At 41.6% G+C, this 15,465-nt stretch overlaps 1 protein-coding gene and 1 long non-coding RNA gene across 3 annotated transcripts; one reads left to right on the plus strand and one right to left on the minus strand.

The window, feature by feature from the left end:
• Positions 1–132: 132 nt before the first annotated feature.
• On the minus strand, positions 133–4,665 carry si:ch1073-143l10.2 (uncharacterized protein LOC565165 homolog). 2 transcript variants are annotated; one of them, XM_024431626.2, is made up of 8 exons: positions 4,308–4,665; positions 3,819–3,919; positions 3,673–3,736; positions 3,488–3,569; positions 3,144–3,217; positions 2,702–2,953; positions 2,385–2,506; positions 133–417 (listed from the first exon to the last, which is right to left on the minus strand). In XM_024431626.2, exons 1-8 carry the CDS (start codon positions 4,430–4,432, stop codon positions 359–361), a joined length of 879 nt encoding a protein of 292 aa, XP_024287394.1. In that variant the 5' UTR covers positions 4,433–4,665; the 3' UTR covers positions 133–358. The 2 variants fall into 2 exon arrangements, with proteins under 2 accessions (XP_024287394.1, XP_024287395.1); XM_024431627.2 differs by having other exon boundaries at positions 133–471; positions 4,308–4,664.
• Positions 4,666–11,883: 7,218 nt separating this feature from the next.
• LOC112259348 lies at positions 11,884–12,828 on the plus strand. Its single transcript, XR_002954827.1, has 2 exons — positions 11,884–11,923; positions 12,271–12,828. It is a non-coding gene; the product is annotated as an uncharacterized LOC112259348 (long non-coding RNA).
• Positions 12,829–15,465: the final 2,637 nt, after the last annotated feature.

Here is a 15,465-nt window from a genome sequence, read left to right on the forward strand (position 1 = left end):
GTAGGCAGTCAATGTTTTAATCAAGATCACATGATTCACCATTTGGGTCTTAGTGCCACTGACACGTACCGACTTTTGAAAAAGACAGTCACACACAAAAGCAGGAAGCATTGCAGTCACAGGACAGAGGTGTTTTAGTGAAAAATATGACTGAACAGTTACTTTATTCTCATGGTATTTGAAAACATTGAGTTAGGTCTTGGGTACTAATTTACAAGCCTATATATACCGTATCTGAAATTCACAACAGTATTGATTAAAAGCCCACATTCAAATATCCTTCAATATATATACACACACACAAAAAAGTCACATTCAAGTTATAGTTTTTTCGGTGTGTCTTATAGGAAGGAGTGTTTCAGTACAGGAGGCTTTTGGGATAAAAGGTCCATCCTGGGCAGTGTGCACCACCCTCCTCTGATCAAAGCAGACATTGACATTAGTTGGGACACAAGAGTGTGCCTGCCACTGCTGTGTGTTTCAGGAGAATGGACAGTGGGACAGTTAAACACACGTCACAACATACAATGCCTTCGGGAAAGTATTCAGAACCCCTGACTTAAACAAAATGTTCCGTTTTAGCCTTCTTCTAAAATGGATTAAATAAATCTCAGCAATCTACACACAATAACCCATTTTTTAAAAATGTACCCTCTGTTTAATTAGGCAAGTCAGTTAAGAACAAATTCTTATTTTACAATGACGGCCTAGGAACAGTGGGTTAACTGCCTTGCTCAGGGGCAGAATGACAGATTTATACATTGTCAGCTCTGGGATTCAATCTAGCAACCTTTCAGTTACTGGCACAACGCTCTAAGCACTAGGTACTTGCCGTCCATAAAGAAAGCAAAAACAGGTTTAGAAATTTTACCAAATGTATATTTTTTTTGTTGAAAATAACTTATTTACATAACTATTCAGACCCTTTGCTATGAAACTCAAATTGAGCTCAGGTGCACCCTGTTTCTATTGATCATCCTTGATGGTTCTACAACTTGTTTGGAGTCCACCTGTGGTAAATTCAATTGATTGGCCATGATTTGGAAAGGCACACAACTGCCTGTAAAAGGTCCCACAGTTGACAGTGAATGTCACAGCAAAAACAAAGCCATGAGGTCGAAGGAATTGTCCGTAGAGCTCAGGGACATGATTTTGTCGAAGCACAGATCTGGGAAAGGGTACCAAAATATGTCCTCAGCATTGAAGGTCCCCAAGAACACAGTGGCCACCATCATTCTTAAATTGAATAAGTTTGGAACTACCAATACTCTTCCTAGAGCTGGCCGCCCGGCCAAACTGAGCAATCGGGGGAGAAGGGCCTTGGTCAGAGAGGTGACCAAGAACCCAATGGTCACTGACAGAGATTTAGAGTTCCTCTGTAGAGATGGGAGAACCTTCCAGAAGGACAACCATCTCCGCAGCACTCCACCAATCAGGCCTTTATGGTGAGTGGCCAGACGGAAGCCACTCCTCAGTAAAAGGCACATGACGGCCCGCTTGGAGTCTGCCAAAAGGCACCTAAAGACTGAGACCATGAGAAACAAGATTCTCTGGTCTGATGAAACCAAGATTTAAATATTTGGCCTGAATGCCAAGCATCACGTCCAGAGGAAACCTAGCACCATCCCTACAGTGAAGCATTGTGGTGGCAGCATCATTCTGTGGGGATGTTTTTCAGCAGCAGGAATTGGAGACTAGTCAGGATCAAGGCAAAGATTAACAAAGCAAAGTAGAGATCCTTGATGAAGTCCTGAGCACTCTGGAGCAGGTTCTCAGACTGGGATGAAGGTTCACCTTCCAACAGGACAACGACCCTAAGCACACAGCCAAGACAACGCAGGAGTGGCTTCGGGACAAGTCTCTGAATGTCCTTGAGTGGCCCAACCAGAGCCTGGACTTGAACCCGATCTACCATTTCTGGAGAGACCTGAAAATAACTGTGCAGCAACGCTCCCCATCCAACCTGACAAATCTTGAGAGGATCTGTAGAGAAGAATGGGAGAAACTCCCTAAATACAGGTGTGCCAAGCCTGTAGCGTCATACTGAAGAAGACTCGAGGCTGTAGAAGCTGCTTCAACAAAGTACTGAGTAAAGGGTCTGAATACTTAAATAAAATGTGAGATTTCAGGGTTTTTTATTATTATAAATTAGCAAAAATGCATAAAAACTTGTTTTTGCTTTGTCATTATGGGGTATTGTGTGGAGATTGAAAAAAGCTATTTAAATCAATTGTAAAATAAGGCCAACATAACAAAAACATTTAAAAGTCAAGGGGTCTGAATACTTTCAGAAGGCACTGTATATCACTGTGATTAGAGTATGCATAAAGATCTACAATAGCTACCACCCAATGAGGATCATTTGAGGCTATTGGAAGTCTTACTCTGTATGGTGGTTGCTGGTTCAGTTGTAGGCCTACCAGTCGTCCAGGAGTTGGTCTGCTCACATGGTCGCAGCATCTCTCTACGGTGATGCTTGTTGAGTCGCCGGGTGAAACGATGCCACCTGGTGAGAAAAAGCATTCAAATACTGTACCTATGTCTAAGTCCAGTACTGAACACCACCACTTTTCTCTTAGCCCCAACCCTTTATACATATTAGTTTACCCCTAGGGGAAGGGGATAGGGGTTTAATTTAGATGGGAAAATACATTTTCAAAATAAAATATTCAAACTAAGTCCAGAACCCTTGGTCTATCACCTTTCCTGTGTGTCATTGTGCCTGTTCACCCTCTCTGCCTCCTCCTTCTTCTCATCCATCCATCGCTCCAGAAGCTCTTCTTTCTCTCTCCAGGCCGCTGCAAGCCCCTCCTTCAGCTCCCGCTGCTCCAACCGCAGAGCTGCCAACTCCTCTGATTGGCTCGCCGATGCAAACTCAAATTCTGATAGGCTGGCTTGCAGAAGGTTGGCCTCCCTGGCTTGAGTGACAGCTTCCTTCCGATAGCGGGAGACTCTAATAGAAGATGGTGACAGGAGTCTATGTAAGCTTATATCAGACAAGACATTAGACAACCTCACAACTTATGATGCCTCAGTTTCATGCATCATCTTTGTAGAACATTTCATGGATGCATTATTAAACCATATAGACTACTGTACCATAACATGAATGTATAAACAGATCTCATTGGTTGATCACTTACTGTGAGTGGCAGTATTGAAGTTCAGCATCTTTCAGGTACATGACGGTGGTCAGGTCAGAGACTGTCTGAGAGAGCTGGGGAGGAATAAGAGGAGAAGAAGATTGGACTAGTAAGAGCAGGTCAAACATATGATAAACAATCACTCACCTGTGTACAAGGCTATTATGTGAGTAATCTATGTGAGGGCTGGGGTTGCCAGAAGACAGAGAATCCAACTGATAGGATGACGTAGAACCTTAATGTAGCAGTATCACACATACACACCTCCCTTTCCACAACCTGTGAAAAAGTGCACAAAAATCTTGAAAATTGTGACTGGATCCAGTAAGATCATTTTAAGTCACCTTTTCTGTTATATGTTCACTCTCTCTGAGCTGGAGGTATAGTTCTCTGTGGTCAACCGTCAGCCCAACATCTCCTTCAGAACTGTGGAAAATATTGACACATCATTAGAGAATAGTCTTCAAATCATTATTTGCAACACATTTGCAAAACTCAGCATTTTCCCTAGGTGTTACCTTTGTCCTACCTGGGTCTCTGTACCTCATCCCAAAGTGTATCCCGTAAATCAAGCTGTTCCGCTAGCTCGGACACTGAAAAGAGACAATCACAATATGTTGTCAAAGAACTAATGATTCAAATGTCATCAATACACAGATATCTCCGACAACTTACAGGTGTTAAAGATACCACTGAAGGGGTCCTTTTGTGTACAATCTCTCTGGAACAGTCTAGCGCGCACGTGACTCTTCCACCCGTCCATTGCGGTCTTTTCTCTGAAAATGTAAACGCCTTGTTCGAGGTTGCGATTGTTGATACAATTGAAAAACTTTAAATTGGCAAGAAACCTTGAATGAACACTGCGTCTGCCACGACATTAAAACTTTCTGTGAGCAGTCCAGTCTATCACTTAACTTTGTGATATTTTAATCCCTCCACACTTCACATTCATTTCAGTGGCAGTCAAACCCAAGAGTGCCTGTGGTAAAACATACACTGACAAAACAAATAAGCTATTTGCCTGGGCGTCAGTTTATACAACAGTACAATTGATCCAGTGGATAAATTAATTAGCTAATGTTGCTGTTGTACCAGGTCATTCTGTCTTTGTCTTACCAGCAACATACTTTTATCTGAAATTCACACACGAATGTATGCGCTAACCTTAGCTGCGCTGATGAATGATTGCTTGCAGTTGCAGGGCTGTGCTCACAAACTTCAACAGGACTGAGGATGCGGAGAAAAAGACTACACCGTATACAGATCAAAGCAAACGCACTGCTACTCATGGCTGTCTGGGCTCATCTGCAACAGGATGTCTTCTTTCCGCAGTATTATGGCGGTCCGCAAACAATCCTATAGGTGCATGCCGCCACCTACTGTAGGGGTGGTAAACTATAGAAATATATCAAATGTAGGAAGGGGAAAAACGACAACGAAATCATACAAAATACAAAAATAGACACATAAAATTACATACAAAATGGTCACTTCCTTCAGTCACATCCCTACACAGGCACATGTGAGGGCGGAACATCATTTGTCAGGATTTCTTGCAATGTATCGGATGTTAACACATTGAGTTCCAATGTGTTCTGCTGCACTCACAATGACTTAAATTTCTCAGATTTCATCTTCGTTTGTGCTGTGTAGTTTATCAGCAATGCAAAAATATACTAAAGTCCACATGTAATATATTTCACAATAATATATCAGGATTCCTTGGTAGCCGAGAAACGTTCACTTGTGTAGGCTCAGTTATCACTGTCTTCTCACGCTCCTTCAAATCTTCTCACCGCCTCCAGATAGGAGACACGCTGGAAAGCCCTTACTCTTGCCACCTGTCTCCTTCACCCTAACAGGGCAATCCGGGAAATCAGGCATATGTTTGCCACCAATGTTGCAGTATATATTCTCAACTGGCACAGAATATTCTTCCCGTCTGCATACACTTGATACATGACCAAATATTTTGCATTTACTGTCGTAGCCAAAAATATTTGCACCCTTGCACTTTTATGAAATAATGCAATTTTTTTCCCAGAAAACTTTTGAAATTAAAACATATTTTGGTATCAGCATATTTATGTATTTGGTTTGCAGTTGAAAAAAAATCGGAATAATTTACTAAATGTTAGTTTATTCCACAAAGAAATCCTAAAATGATCCGGACAATTAGATTCCAAGCAGGTGATTCTCCTTTGCTTTGGAATTGAACTTACCTGTGGTGAGTTGCAGGTGCCTGCAATGTAAAAATCCCTCATTCAACCAGTTTTAATAAAGGAAAGGACTCATTCTCCTGTTTTGTGTCACAATGAGGATGGAGAAAAGAAAGAAAACCAGAGAATTATCTGAGGAGGTCAGACACAAGATTGTAGCCAAGCATGGACAATCTCAAGGTTACAAGTCCGTCTCCAGGGAACTTGATGTTCCTGTTTCCACCGTATGTAAGGTTATCAAGAAGTTCAAGGCCCATGCCACAGTAGCCAACCTCCCTGAACGTGGCCGCAAGAGAAAGCTTGATGGAAATTTGCAGCGAAGGATTGTTCTTATGATGGAGAAAGCACCTTGATCAATTGCCACACAGATTCAAGCTGACCTTCAGACACAACTCGCACCATACATCGCCAACTCAATGAAAGGAGGATATGGTAAGAGACCCAGGAGGACCACACTGCCGAGAGAGACATAAGAAAGCCTGACTGCTATTTGCCAAAACACACCTGAACATGCCAAAATCCTTCTGGGAGAATGTCCTGTGGACAGATGAGACCAAATTAGAGCTTTTTGGTGAAGCACACCATCTATGTTTACAGAAAACACAATGAAACCTTCAAAGAAAATAACAAAGATTCAGTGAGGTTATCGGGTTGCAATGTCAGACCCAGTGTCAGAGAGCTGGGTCTCTGTCGAAGGTCATGGGTCTTCAAGCAGGACAATGACCCCAAACACACTTCAAAAAGCACCCAGGAATGGTTCAAGACAAACCACTGGACTGTTCTGAAGTGGCCAGCAATGAGACCAGATCTAATTCCCATTCAAAACTTGTGGAGAGATCTGAAAACAACAGTTGGGAGAAGGCACCCTTCAAATCTGGGAGAATTGGAGAAGTTTGCACAAGAGAAGTGGGCCAAACTGCCAGTACAGAGGTACAGGAAGCTCATCGATGGCTATAGGAAGTGCTGGATTGCAGTTATTTTGACCAAAGGCTGTGCTACCAAATTTTAAGTCTAGGGTGTCAATAACTTTGTCAATATAATTTCTGTTCATTTTTTCATTACATTTTTTTTGTTGATATATTAAGTTCTGAATCAAAAACAGGTTCTGTAATATTAACAGTAAAATAAAGAATTGTGGAGAACAAATACTTGGGTCAATTTCAATGTATTTTTAGGTAATAATTGTGAGTTACTTGAAAAAAGTGCAAGGGTGCCAAATTGTTGCCCACTGTTGTATAACACTGAAGTGGCTTGTGCAAAAACTCTAAAAGGATATGTCATAAAGAAGGGAGGGACTCATCAAAAAAAAAATAACATGCAAGAAGTGGGTTTCCTGTGGTGGCATATTTCTGCTTTACCAAATGAGGAGAGTTACAAACTACACACCAGTCAGAGTTATACTTAAACTACATCTTTAATAATAAGCTTTTCAATAGCATTTGACTTTCAACAATTCACTATTTCTAATGAACCGTTGAGAAGTGACTACAGAAAAATACAAAGATCTTTTATAGCCAAGATAAACCCCTCTCAACTTACATGACGAACCACAGATCTTAGGAACTGTTCACAAATAAATACTTTTTCTTGAGAAAGGAGTATCCCTTAGCCAGATAACATTTGCTATAAATTATCGTTCAGTTTGGTCCCTCAGACGAGGTTCTAGTCTCGTTCCTGGTACTTCATAGTACAAAAACACCAACTCATCCAATGGCATATATCAATGATCAACTCTAGAAACTCCCATCTCAAGTAAACCCCCTCTTGACCCCACTCCTGGACAAGCTCACTGAGGGGAGTGAGCCTCTAGGCCATACACTATCCCAGGATAAGTGTAAGATCAGAGAGGACATACAATGTTTCCAGACACTGCCATACACCTCCCCCCAATGGGAAAAGGAGGGAGTGACTGGCTGTCACGTAGAGTAGGCCAGATGGCTAAACTGGATAACCTAACCTCTATAAAAATAAAAAGATGGCGGAACCGCAAAAGTTCTTCTGTGCAAAGGTGTTTATTTACAAGTGATTCCGGAACAGAAAATAACAGTACTGCCATCAACGTCTACCTTATGGGACAGCTTAACAACAATGCTGCCCCATCCACAGCTCAATCCCCAAAAAAAATCCCCTTTAGAGACTGGAGAGAGGCTCCTTTTGTAGGGCTAGCCCCTCCCCTCAGAACAATTAACCCTAATTAATTAATCAATTAACAATACAAACCTACATTTTCCATGAACTAAACATACTAAAGGATATACATTGCAACACGGTTTTAAACAATATCACAACATAACATTTACAACATTACATCATTACTGACAATATCTTTCAATATGCCCATATGCATTAATGAGCCATTTGGGACAGGCACTATAAAGCCAACCCAATTCCCTTAGCTCGGGTCCTTTTCCAGCATACCCAGAAGCTACAGAGATGGAGAGAGAGGAACAGAACAAAAAACTATGCGCTCATCCACAACATTGATAAGTATAATAATTATTGTATCTCTCAAATATGAACATTGACAAGTGTGAAATGCATGCACCAAGACAGAAGTTAAATTGTGTGTCGACCCACATTGTTAACTTATGGTATAATGGCGCAGGGAGGAGTGATGAATATGTGTGTGCGTTAAAGAACCAAATGCTGCCCGCGGCCAGTGACGGACTTCTACGTCACACTGGCGCACAGACATTGTGGAGACAAGTCATTGGTTCCCCATTAGTCACGCCATCCCTTCACATGGTTTAAGAATAGGTAAAGACACATTCACATATGAAGACAATGTTCCATTCTGTCCTCTTCCCTTTCTGATATTCTGCATAGCACCAGGGACATGTGAAAGACAAGCCTGACCTCTCCGCTCTCTGGGCCCCAAGTGACTGAGCCTCAGTTTAGGGAAAAGTGAAACTGCCAACACTATAGTCCAAAAGGATACATTCTAATGACAAGAATCTCACATAAGCATATTATGCAAATAAAACATCTTAATTATCTATGTTACCCAACTATTTCTGATTCATCTGCCACATTCCCTACTCCATATAGGACAGTCGACGCCCATCAATCACTTCGCCTACTTCCTCAGGTACACTATATATACACAAAAGTATGTGGACACCCCTTAACATTAGTGGACTCGGCTATTTCAACCACACCAGTTGCTGACAGGTGTATAAAATTCAAGCACACAGCCATGCATTCTCCACAGACAAACATTGGTAGTAGAATGGCCTTACTGAAGTGCTCAGTGACTTTCAACGTGGCACCGTCACAGGATGTCACCTTTCCAACAAGTCAGTTCGTCAAATTTCTGCCCTGATAGAGCCGACACTGTCAATTGTAAGTGCTGTTATTGTGAAATGGAAACGTCTAGGAGCAACAATTGCTCAGCCGCGAAGTGGTAGGCCACACAAACTCACAGAATGGGACTGCCGACTGCTGAAGCGCATAAAAATCATCTGTCCTCGGTTGCAACACTCACTACCTAGTTCCAAACTGCCTCTGGAAGCAACTTCAGCACAATAATTGTTTGTCTGTTTGAGCAGGGCTTTTGAGTAGGCTAAAATAGCTATCTACAGTGAGTGAAACTGAAAGTGAAAAAAATTATCTTTCTCTCTCGCTTCATTTTGGAAGAAATTAATTTGTTCAAAACTGTTCAACTATTGTCTTTCTCTTTGAGTCAACTACTCACCACATTTTATGCACTGCAGTGCTAGCTAGCTGCATCTTATGCTTTCAGTACTAGATAATTGTCTGATCTTTGATTGGATGGACAATATGTCAGTTCATGATCTTTCATGCTGGAAGGATCTGTGGGCCATGGAAGCGAGGCGGTTGAGCTTTTCCATCAGAGCAACATATGACGTCCTTCCAACACCAGTTGGTATGGTGAAGATCCGGACTGTGCCCTCTGTTCCATGCCAGCCAACCTCAGGCACATTCTCACAGGGTGTAAAACAAGCCTCACCCAAGGACGCTACACTTGGCGTCACAACCAAGTCCTTAAAAACCTTGCGTCCGCCCTGGAGGACAAGCGAGCTGCCACCAACTCCCTACCACCCACAGCAGCATCACACTCCTTACGGACAAACTTTGTCTGCGAAGGGGCTAAACCACCGAAGCGGCTCTACACCATTAGAGCGAGACCAGCTGCGCTTGGCCCGCGACTGGAAAATGCTAGCTGACATTGGCCGGCAACTTGTGTTTCCTCCGGAGATCGCAACCACCACCCTAAGACCTGAGGACACTGCGTGGATCAGACCTTCATGGTCGAATTGCTGCAAAGAAACCACTACTAAAGGACACCAATAAGAAGAAGAGACTTGCTGGGGCCAAGAAATACGAGCAATGGAAATTAGACCAGCAGAAATCTGTCCTTGGTCTGATTAGATTTTTGGTTCTTTGTGAGATGCAGAGTAGGTGAACTGGGGATCTCCGCAAATGTGCTTCTCACTGTGAAGCATGGAGGAGGAGGTGAGGGGGTGAGGAGGTGCTTTGCTGGTGACACTGTCTGTGATTTATTTAGAATTCAAGGCCCACTTAACAAGCATGGCTACCACAGCATTATGATTATGATATGCCATCACATCTGGTTTGCGCTTAGTGGGACTATCATTTGTTTTTCAACAGGACAATAACACAACACATCTCCAGGCTGTGTAAGGGCTATTTGACCAAGGAGAGTGATGGAGTGCTACATCAGATGACCTGGCCTCCAAAATCAAAGAACGTCAACCCAATTGAGATGGTTTGGGATGAATTGGATGGCAGAGTGAAGGGAAAGCAGCCAACAAATGCTCAGCATATGTGGGACCTCCTTCCAGAGTGTTGGAAAATCATTCCAGGTGAAGCTGGTTGAGAGAATGTCAGGAGTGTGCAAATCTGTCATCAAGGAAAAGGGTGGCTACTTTGAAGAATATAAAATCTATTTTGATTTGTTTAACACTTTTTGGGTTTCTACATGATTCCATGTGTTATTTCATAGTTCTGATGTCTTCACTATTATTCTACAATGTAGAAAATAATACAAATAAAGAAAAACCCTTAAATGAGTAGGTGTGTCCAAACTTTTGACTGGTACTGCATATATTTTGTATAGTTTTATCAAAAAAGTATAACTTTTATTTTTATGAAATTCAATGAGGAGGATGGTCCTCCCCTTCCTCCGAGGAGGAGCCTCCACTGGTGGAAAACCTTCCCTTAAGAGTGGAGGCTGTTATAGCAGCACAGGGGGGACCAACTCCATATTAATGCCCATGATTTTGGAATGTTTGACAAGTGTACGTAGAACTCCATATTAATGCCCATGATTTTGGAATGTTTGACAAGTGTATGTAGAATTGCAGGAAATTAGCTTTAAAACAGTATAATTTTCCTGGGGGACGTCAGCCCCCGTCCCCCGTCATTTGGTTGTGGCAGGGGGCAATACAATTCACATAGAAAATCTCACTCCAAGCTTTCTTCAAAAGTTGTTAGCCGTGGATAACACCCTTGACAGACGCCCTGCTTCGGAAATCCCATTCAAAAATCTTTTTGAGGTGCAAAAGCACGCTTCTTCTGTTCCACGGACAAACAAAATTCAGAATAAGACCAGCTCTTGCAACTCTCACCGATGGCAAACCCACCCAATGCATATATAACACTCCTCGTGACTTCAAATGGAACCCCCTAGGTAACACATCTAGTGATTTCTTAGTTTCCATCAAAACTTAACTTATTCTGCTTCCTTTGTTTTTCACTACTGTAGCCCACTTCCTGTACTCTCATTTTCACCCGAGCTCTCATCAGTTTCGAACACATCCATTTCCACCATCTTCTGTCGATCTTCATCATGTGTCCTCTTTCTAGAGGACGTATAGGTCAGGCATCATGTGCACTGCTGCATAACAAATATACATATAGATACTATATTGATCTTCAAGGGGGGAAAAAACAGAATTTCCCCTCAGAGATTAATATTGATTTATCTACCTATTCTAACTCATTGTCCATATACCTCTGATGTGTGTTAATGGTCTCTCCTCCAGGAACTTAGTGCTGGAGCTTTCCAAGGAGATGCACAATGCCAGCTCAACAAGAGACTAAGCTCAGCTCTCAGAACTCCCTCACACACACCTGTCTCAGTCTCCAGTATTTATGCTACAATAGTTTGTGTCGGGGGGCTAGGATCAGTCTGTTATATCTGGAGTATTTCTCCTGTCTTATCCAGTGTCCTGTGTGAATGTAAGTATGCTCCCTCTAATTCTCTCTCTCTCTTTCTCACTTTCTCTTTCTCCTTCTCTCTCTCCCTCTTTCTCTCTCTCTTCTCTCAGAGGACCTGAGCCCTAGGGCCATGCCTCAGGACTACCTGGCCTGATGACTCCTTGCTGTCCCCAGTCCACCTGGTCATGCTGCTGCTCCAGTTTCAACTGTTCTGCCTGTGGCTATGGAACCCTGACCTGTTCACTGGACGTGCTACCCTTTCCTGGGCCTGCTGTTTTGGACTCTCTCTCTACCGCACCTACTGTCTCTAACTCTGAATGACCGGCTATGAAAAGCCAACTGACATTTACTCCTGAGGTGCTGACCTGTTGCACCCTCTACAACCACTGTGATTATTATTATTATTTGACCCTGGTGGTCATCTCTGAACATTTGAACATCTTGGCAATGTTCTGTTATAATCTCCACTCGGGACAGCCAGAGGAGGACTGGCCACCCCTCAGTGCCTGGTTCCTCTCTAGGTTTTTTCCTAGGTTCCGACCTTTCTAGGGAGTTTTTCCTAGCCACCGTGCTTCTACATCTGCATTGCTTGCTGTTTGGGGTTTTAGGCTGGGTTTCTGTACAGCACTTTGACATCGGCTGAGGTAAAAAGGGCTTTATAAATACATTTGATTGATTGATTGATCTTGCCTTTAAATCTTCAGGTTGCAACAGGACAACTGCACAAGGGTTCCACATACTCTGGCCACAAAGACTGCCAGATGGCCCTAAACCGGGAAGAATACACCCAGGTCAAACTGGGACGAAGCTCTGAGGTCATGCTGGATCTTCATAAGCTAAATGTTCTCATTCAGCAGATTCTTAAGCTCCTCCCTGCAGGGTTACTATATCTTTAGTAACATACAGGTAGGGCAATTGCCATTTTGCTATGTAGAAATTTGTCTGTCATTAGCCTACAGTAATCTACCTCTTATGCAACTACCCCGTTTTTGTTACAGGAAATGCTAATGGCAATGGTGGCTTGGTTTGTTTCCTGTCACAGAATAACGCATTTTGATTTCTTTGCATTGGTTTTGACTGTCAATATAAACAAATGTTTGAAATACAAATACATGCATTTCTTTATGTAAAATGGATATTTTAATATATTGCACACTGAAGCAGGGATTGCGTCATTTCCAGCTACATGCAAGAAAGTGGCACATTTAATTTTCACATTTGTCTGATACCACTGGCATTTATTTAAAGGTTGAATTTCTGGATCTACACTCCAATTTTCGGTATTTGGTGGTCTCTTTTGTTCCATGTTTCGTAATGTTGAGCTTTCCTTTATATTACTTTTTGACTTCTGACACCATGGAATATATTGCACACTTGAAGCGTCAGATAAACAACCTTCATGGGTCAAGTACAAGCAGATGATCACATGTAGTAATCAGTAACAGTGCCATCCTCAGACACTCCAGGTAAGTACATGTACATACATGACATATAGTGCATTCGGAAAGTATTCAGACCTTTTTGTTATGTTACTTACAGCTATATTCAAAAATGGATTCAATTGTTTTTTTCCCTCAGCAATCTACACACATTATCCCATAATGACAAAGTAAAAACAGATGATTTTTTCTTCTCACATTTACATAAGTATTCAGACCTTATCTCAGTACTGTGTTGAAACACCTTTGGCAGCGATTACAGCGTTGAGTCTTCTTTGGTATGACGCTACAAGCTTGGCACACCTGTATTTGGGGAGTTTCTCCCATTCTTCTCTGCATATCCTCTCAAGCTCTGTCAGGTTGGATGGGGAGCATTGCTGCACAGCTATTTTCAGGTCTCTCCAGATATGTTCGATCAGGTTTAAGTCCGAGCTCTGGCTGGGCCACTCAAGGACATTCAGAGACTTGTCCCGAAGGATCTCTCTGTACTTTGCTCCGTTCATCTTTGCCTCGATCCTGACTAGTCTCCCAGTCCCTGCCGCTGAAAAAGATCCCCACAGCATGATGCTGCCACAACCATGCTTCACTGTAGTTATGGTGACAGGTTTCCTCCAGACGTGACGCCTGGCATTCAGGCCAAAGAGTTACATCTTGGTTTCATCAGAACAGAGAATCTTGTTTCTCATGGTCTGAGAGTCTTTAGGTGCCTTTTCGCAAACTTCAAGCTGGCTTTCATGCAGTGGTGTAAAGTACTTAAGTAAAAATGCTTTAAAGTACTACTTAAGTTGTTTTTGGGGGTATCTGCACTCTACTTTACTATTTATATTTTTGCCAACTTCTACTTTTACTTCACTACATTCCTAAACAAAATAATATACTTTTTACTCAATACATTTTCCTTGACACCCAAAAATACTCACGACATTTTTTCAGGAAAATGGTCCAATTCACACACTTATCAAGAGAACATCCCTGGTCATCCCTACAGCCTCTGATCTGAAGGACTTAACAAATGATTTGCTTGTAAATTATGTCTGAGTGTTGGAGTGTGCCCCTGGCTATCCGTCAATAAAAAATAAATAAAACAATTGTGCCGTATGGTTTGCTTAATATAAGGAATTTTAAATGGTTTAAATTGTACTTTTACTTTTGATACTTAAGTACATTTTAGCAATTCCATGTACTTTTTATACTTAAGTATATTTAAAACCAAATACTTTTAGACTTTCACACGTAGTATTTTACTGGGTGACTTTCACTTTTGCTTGAGTCATTTTCTATTAAGGTATCTTTACTTTTACTCAAGTATGACGATTGAGTACTTTATCCACCATTGCTTTCATGTGCCTTTTACTGAGGAGCGGCTTTTGTCTGGCCACTGTACCATAAAGGCCTGATTGGTGGATTGCTACAGAGATGGTTGTCCTTCTGGAAGGTTCTCCCATCTCCACAGAGGAACCCTGGAGCTCTGTCAGATTGACCATCAGGTTCTTGGTCACCTCCCTGACGAAGGCCTTTCTCCCATGATTGCTCAGTTTGGCCGGGCGGCCAGCTCTAGAAAGAGTCTTGGTGGTTCCAAACGTCATCCATTTAAGAATGATGGAGGCCATAGTGTTCTTGGGGACCTTCAATGCTGCAGAAATGTTTTGTCACTCTTCCCCAGATCTGTGCCTCGAGACAATCCTGTCTCAGAGCTCTATGGACAATTCCTTTGATACTTAAATAAGGTATTTATTTTATTATTTTTGAAAAAACTGTTTTCACTTAGTCATTATGGGGTATTGTGTGTAGATTGATGAGGATTTAATTTTAATTTTATCCATTTTAGAATAAGGCTGTGACTTAACAAAATGTGGAAAAAGTCAAGGGGTCAGAATACTTTCCGAATGCACTGTATATTATACTATACTGTATTTCCCAGTATTACTATCCATAGAATGTAATCATAACAGAAAGGATTCCATTTTAGATTTGTTTGGTCTCAGAATTTCAATCATCCAAGTCTCATCGAATATTTGGTCAAACCAGTCTTTCAAACTTTGTGTGTGTGTCAATTATTTACAAAATTACGTCTACAGGACTTCATGAATGAAAAACGAAACTAGATGAAACATGTTTTCGCGGGCATTATTTTGAGACGCCTGTACGCTTTTTTTTTAGCTATGTCATATGATTTATTGGTCAATTTTGTTGTAAATGTTTGAATTTAGTTGACCCTGTGATTATGTTAAATGTTGATTCAATACATTAGATTTATTGTAGGCCTATAGTATGAGCGTGAAAAACGTATTACCTATATGGGTAATGTTAGGAAAAAAATGAAAAGAAAATGATATGCAGTGAGGCAAAAAAGTATTTGATCCCCTGCTGATTTTGTACATTTGCCCACTGGCAAAGAAATTATCAGTCTATAATTTTGATGGTAGGTTTATTTGAACAGTGAGAGACAGAATAACAACA

The sequence above is a fragment of the Oncorhynchus tshawytscha genome, linkage group LG09 (assembly GCF_018296145.1).
Source record: "Oncorhynchus tshawytscha isolate Ot180627B linkage group LG09, Otsh_v2.0, whole genome shotgun sequence".
NCBI classification, from domain to species: Eukaryota; Metazoa; Chordata; class Actinopteri; order Salmoniformes; family Salmonidae; genus Oncorhynchus; species Oncorhynchus tshawytscha.

Excerpts from the sequence above, each read along its gene's own strand:
- si:ch1073-143l10.2 (XM_024431626.2), bottom strand. The coding sequence starts at position 4,432 with ATGAGTAGCAGTGCGTTTGCTTTGATCTGTATACGGTGTAGTCTTTTT. Across the intron at positions 3,737-3,818 it reads CAGTGGTATCTTTAACACCT|TGTCCGAGCTAGCGGAACAG; the intron begins GTAAGTTGTCGG and ends GTCTCTTTTCAG. Across the intron at positions 2,507-2,701 it reads CACAATGACACACAGGAAAG|GTGGCATCGTTTCACCCGGC; the intron begins GTGATAGACCAA and ends TTTTCTCACCAG.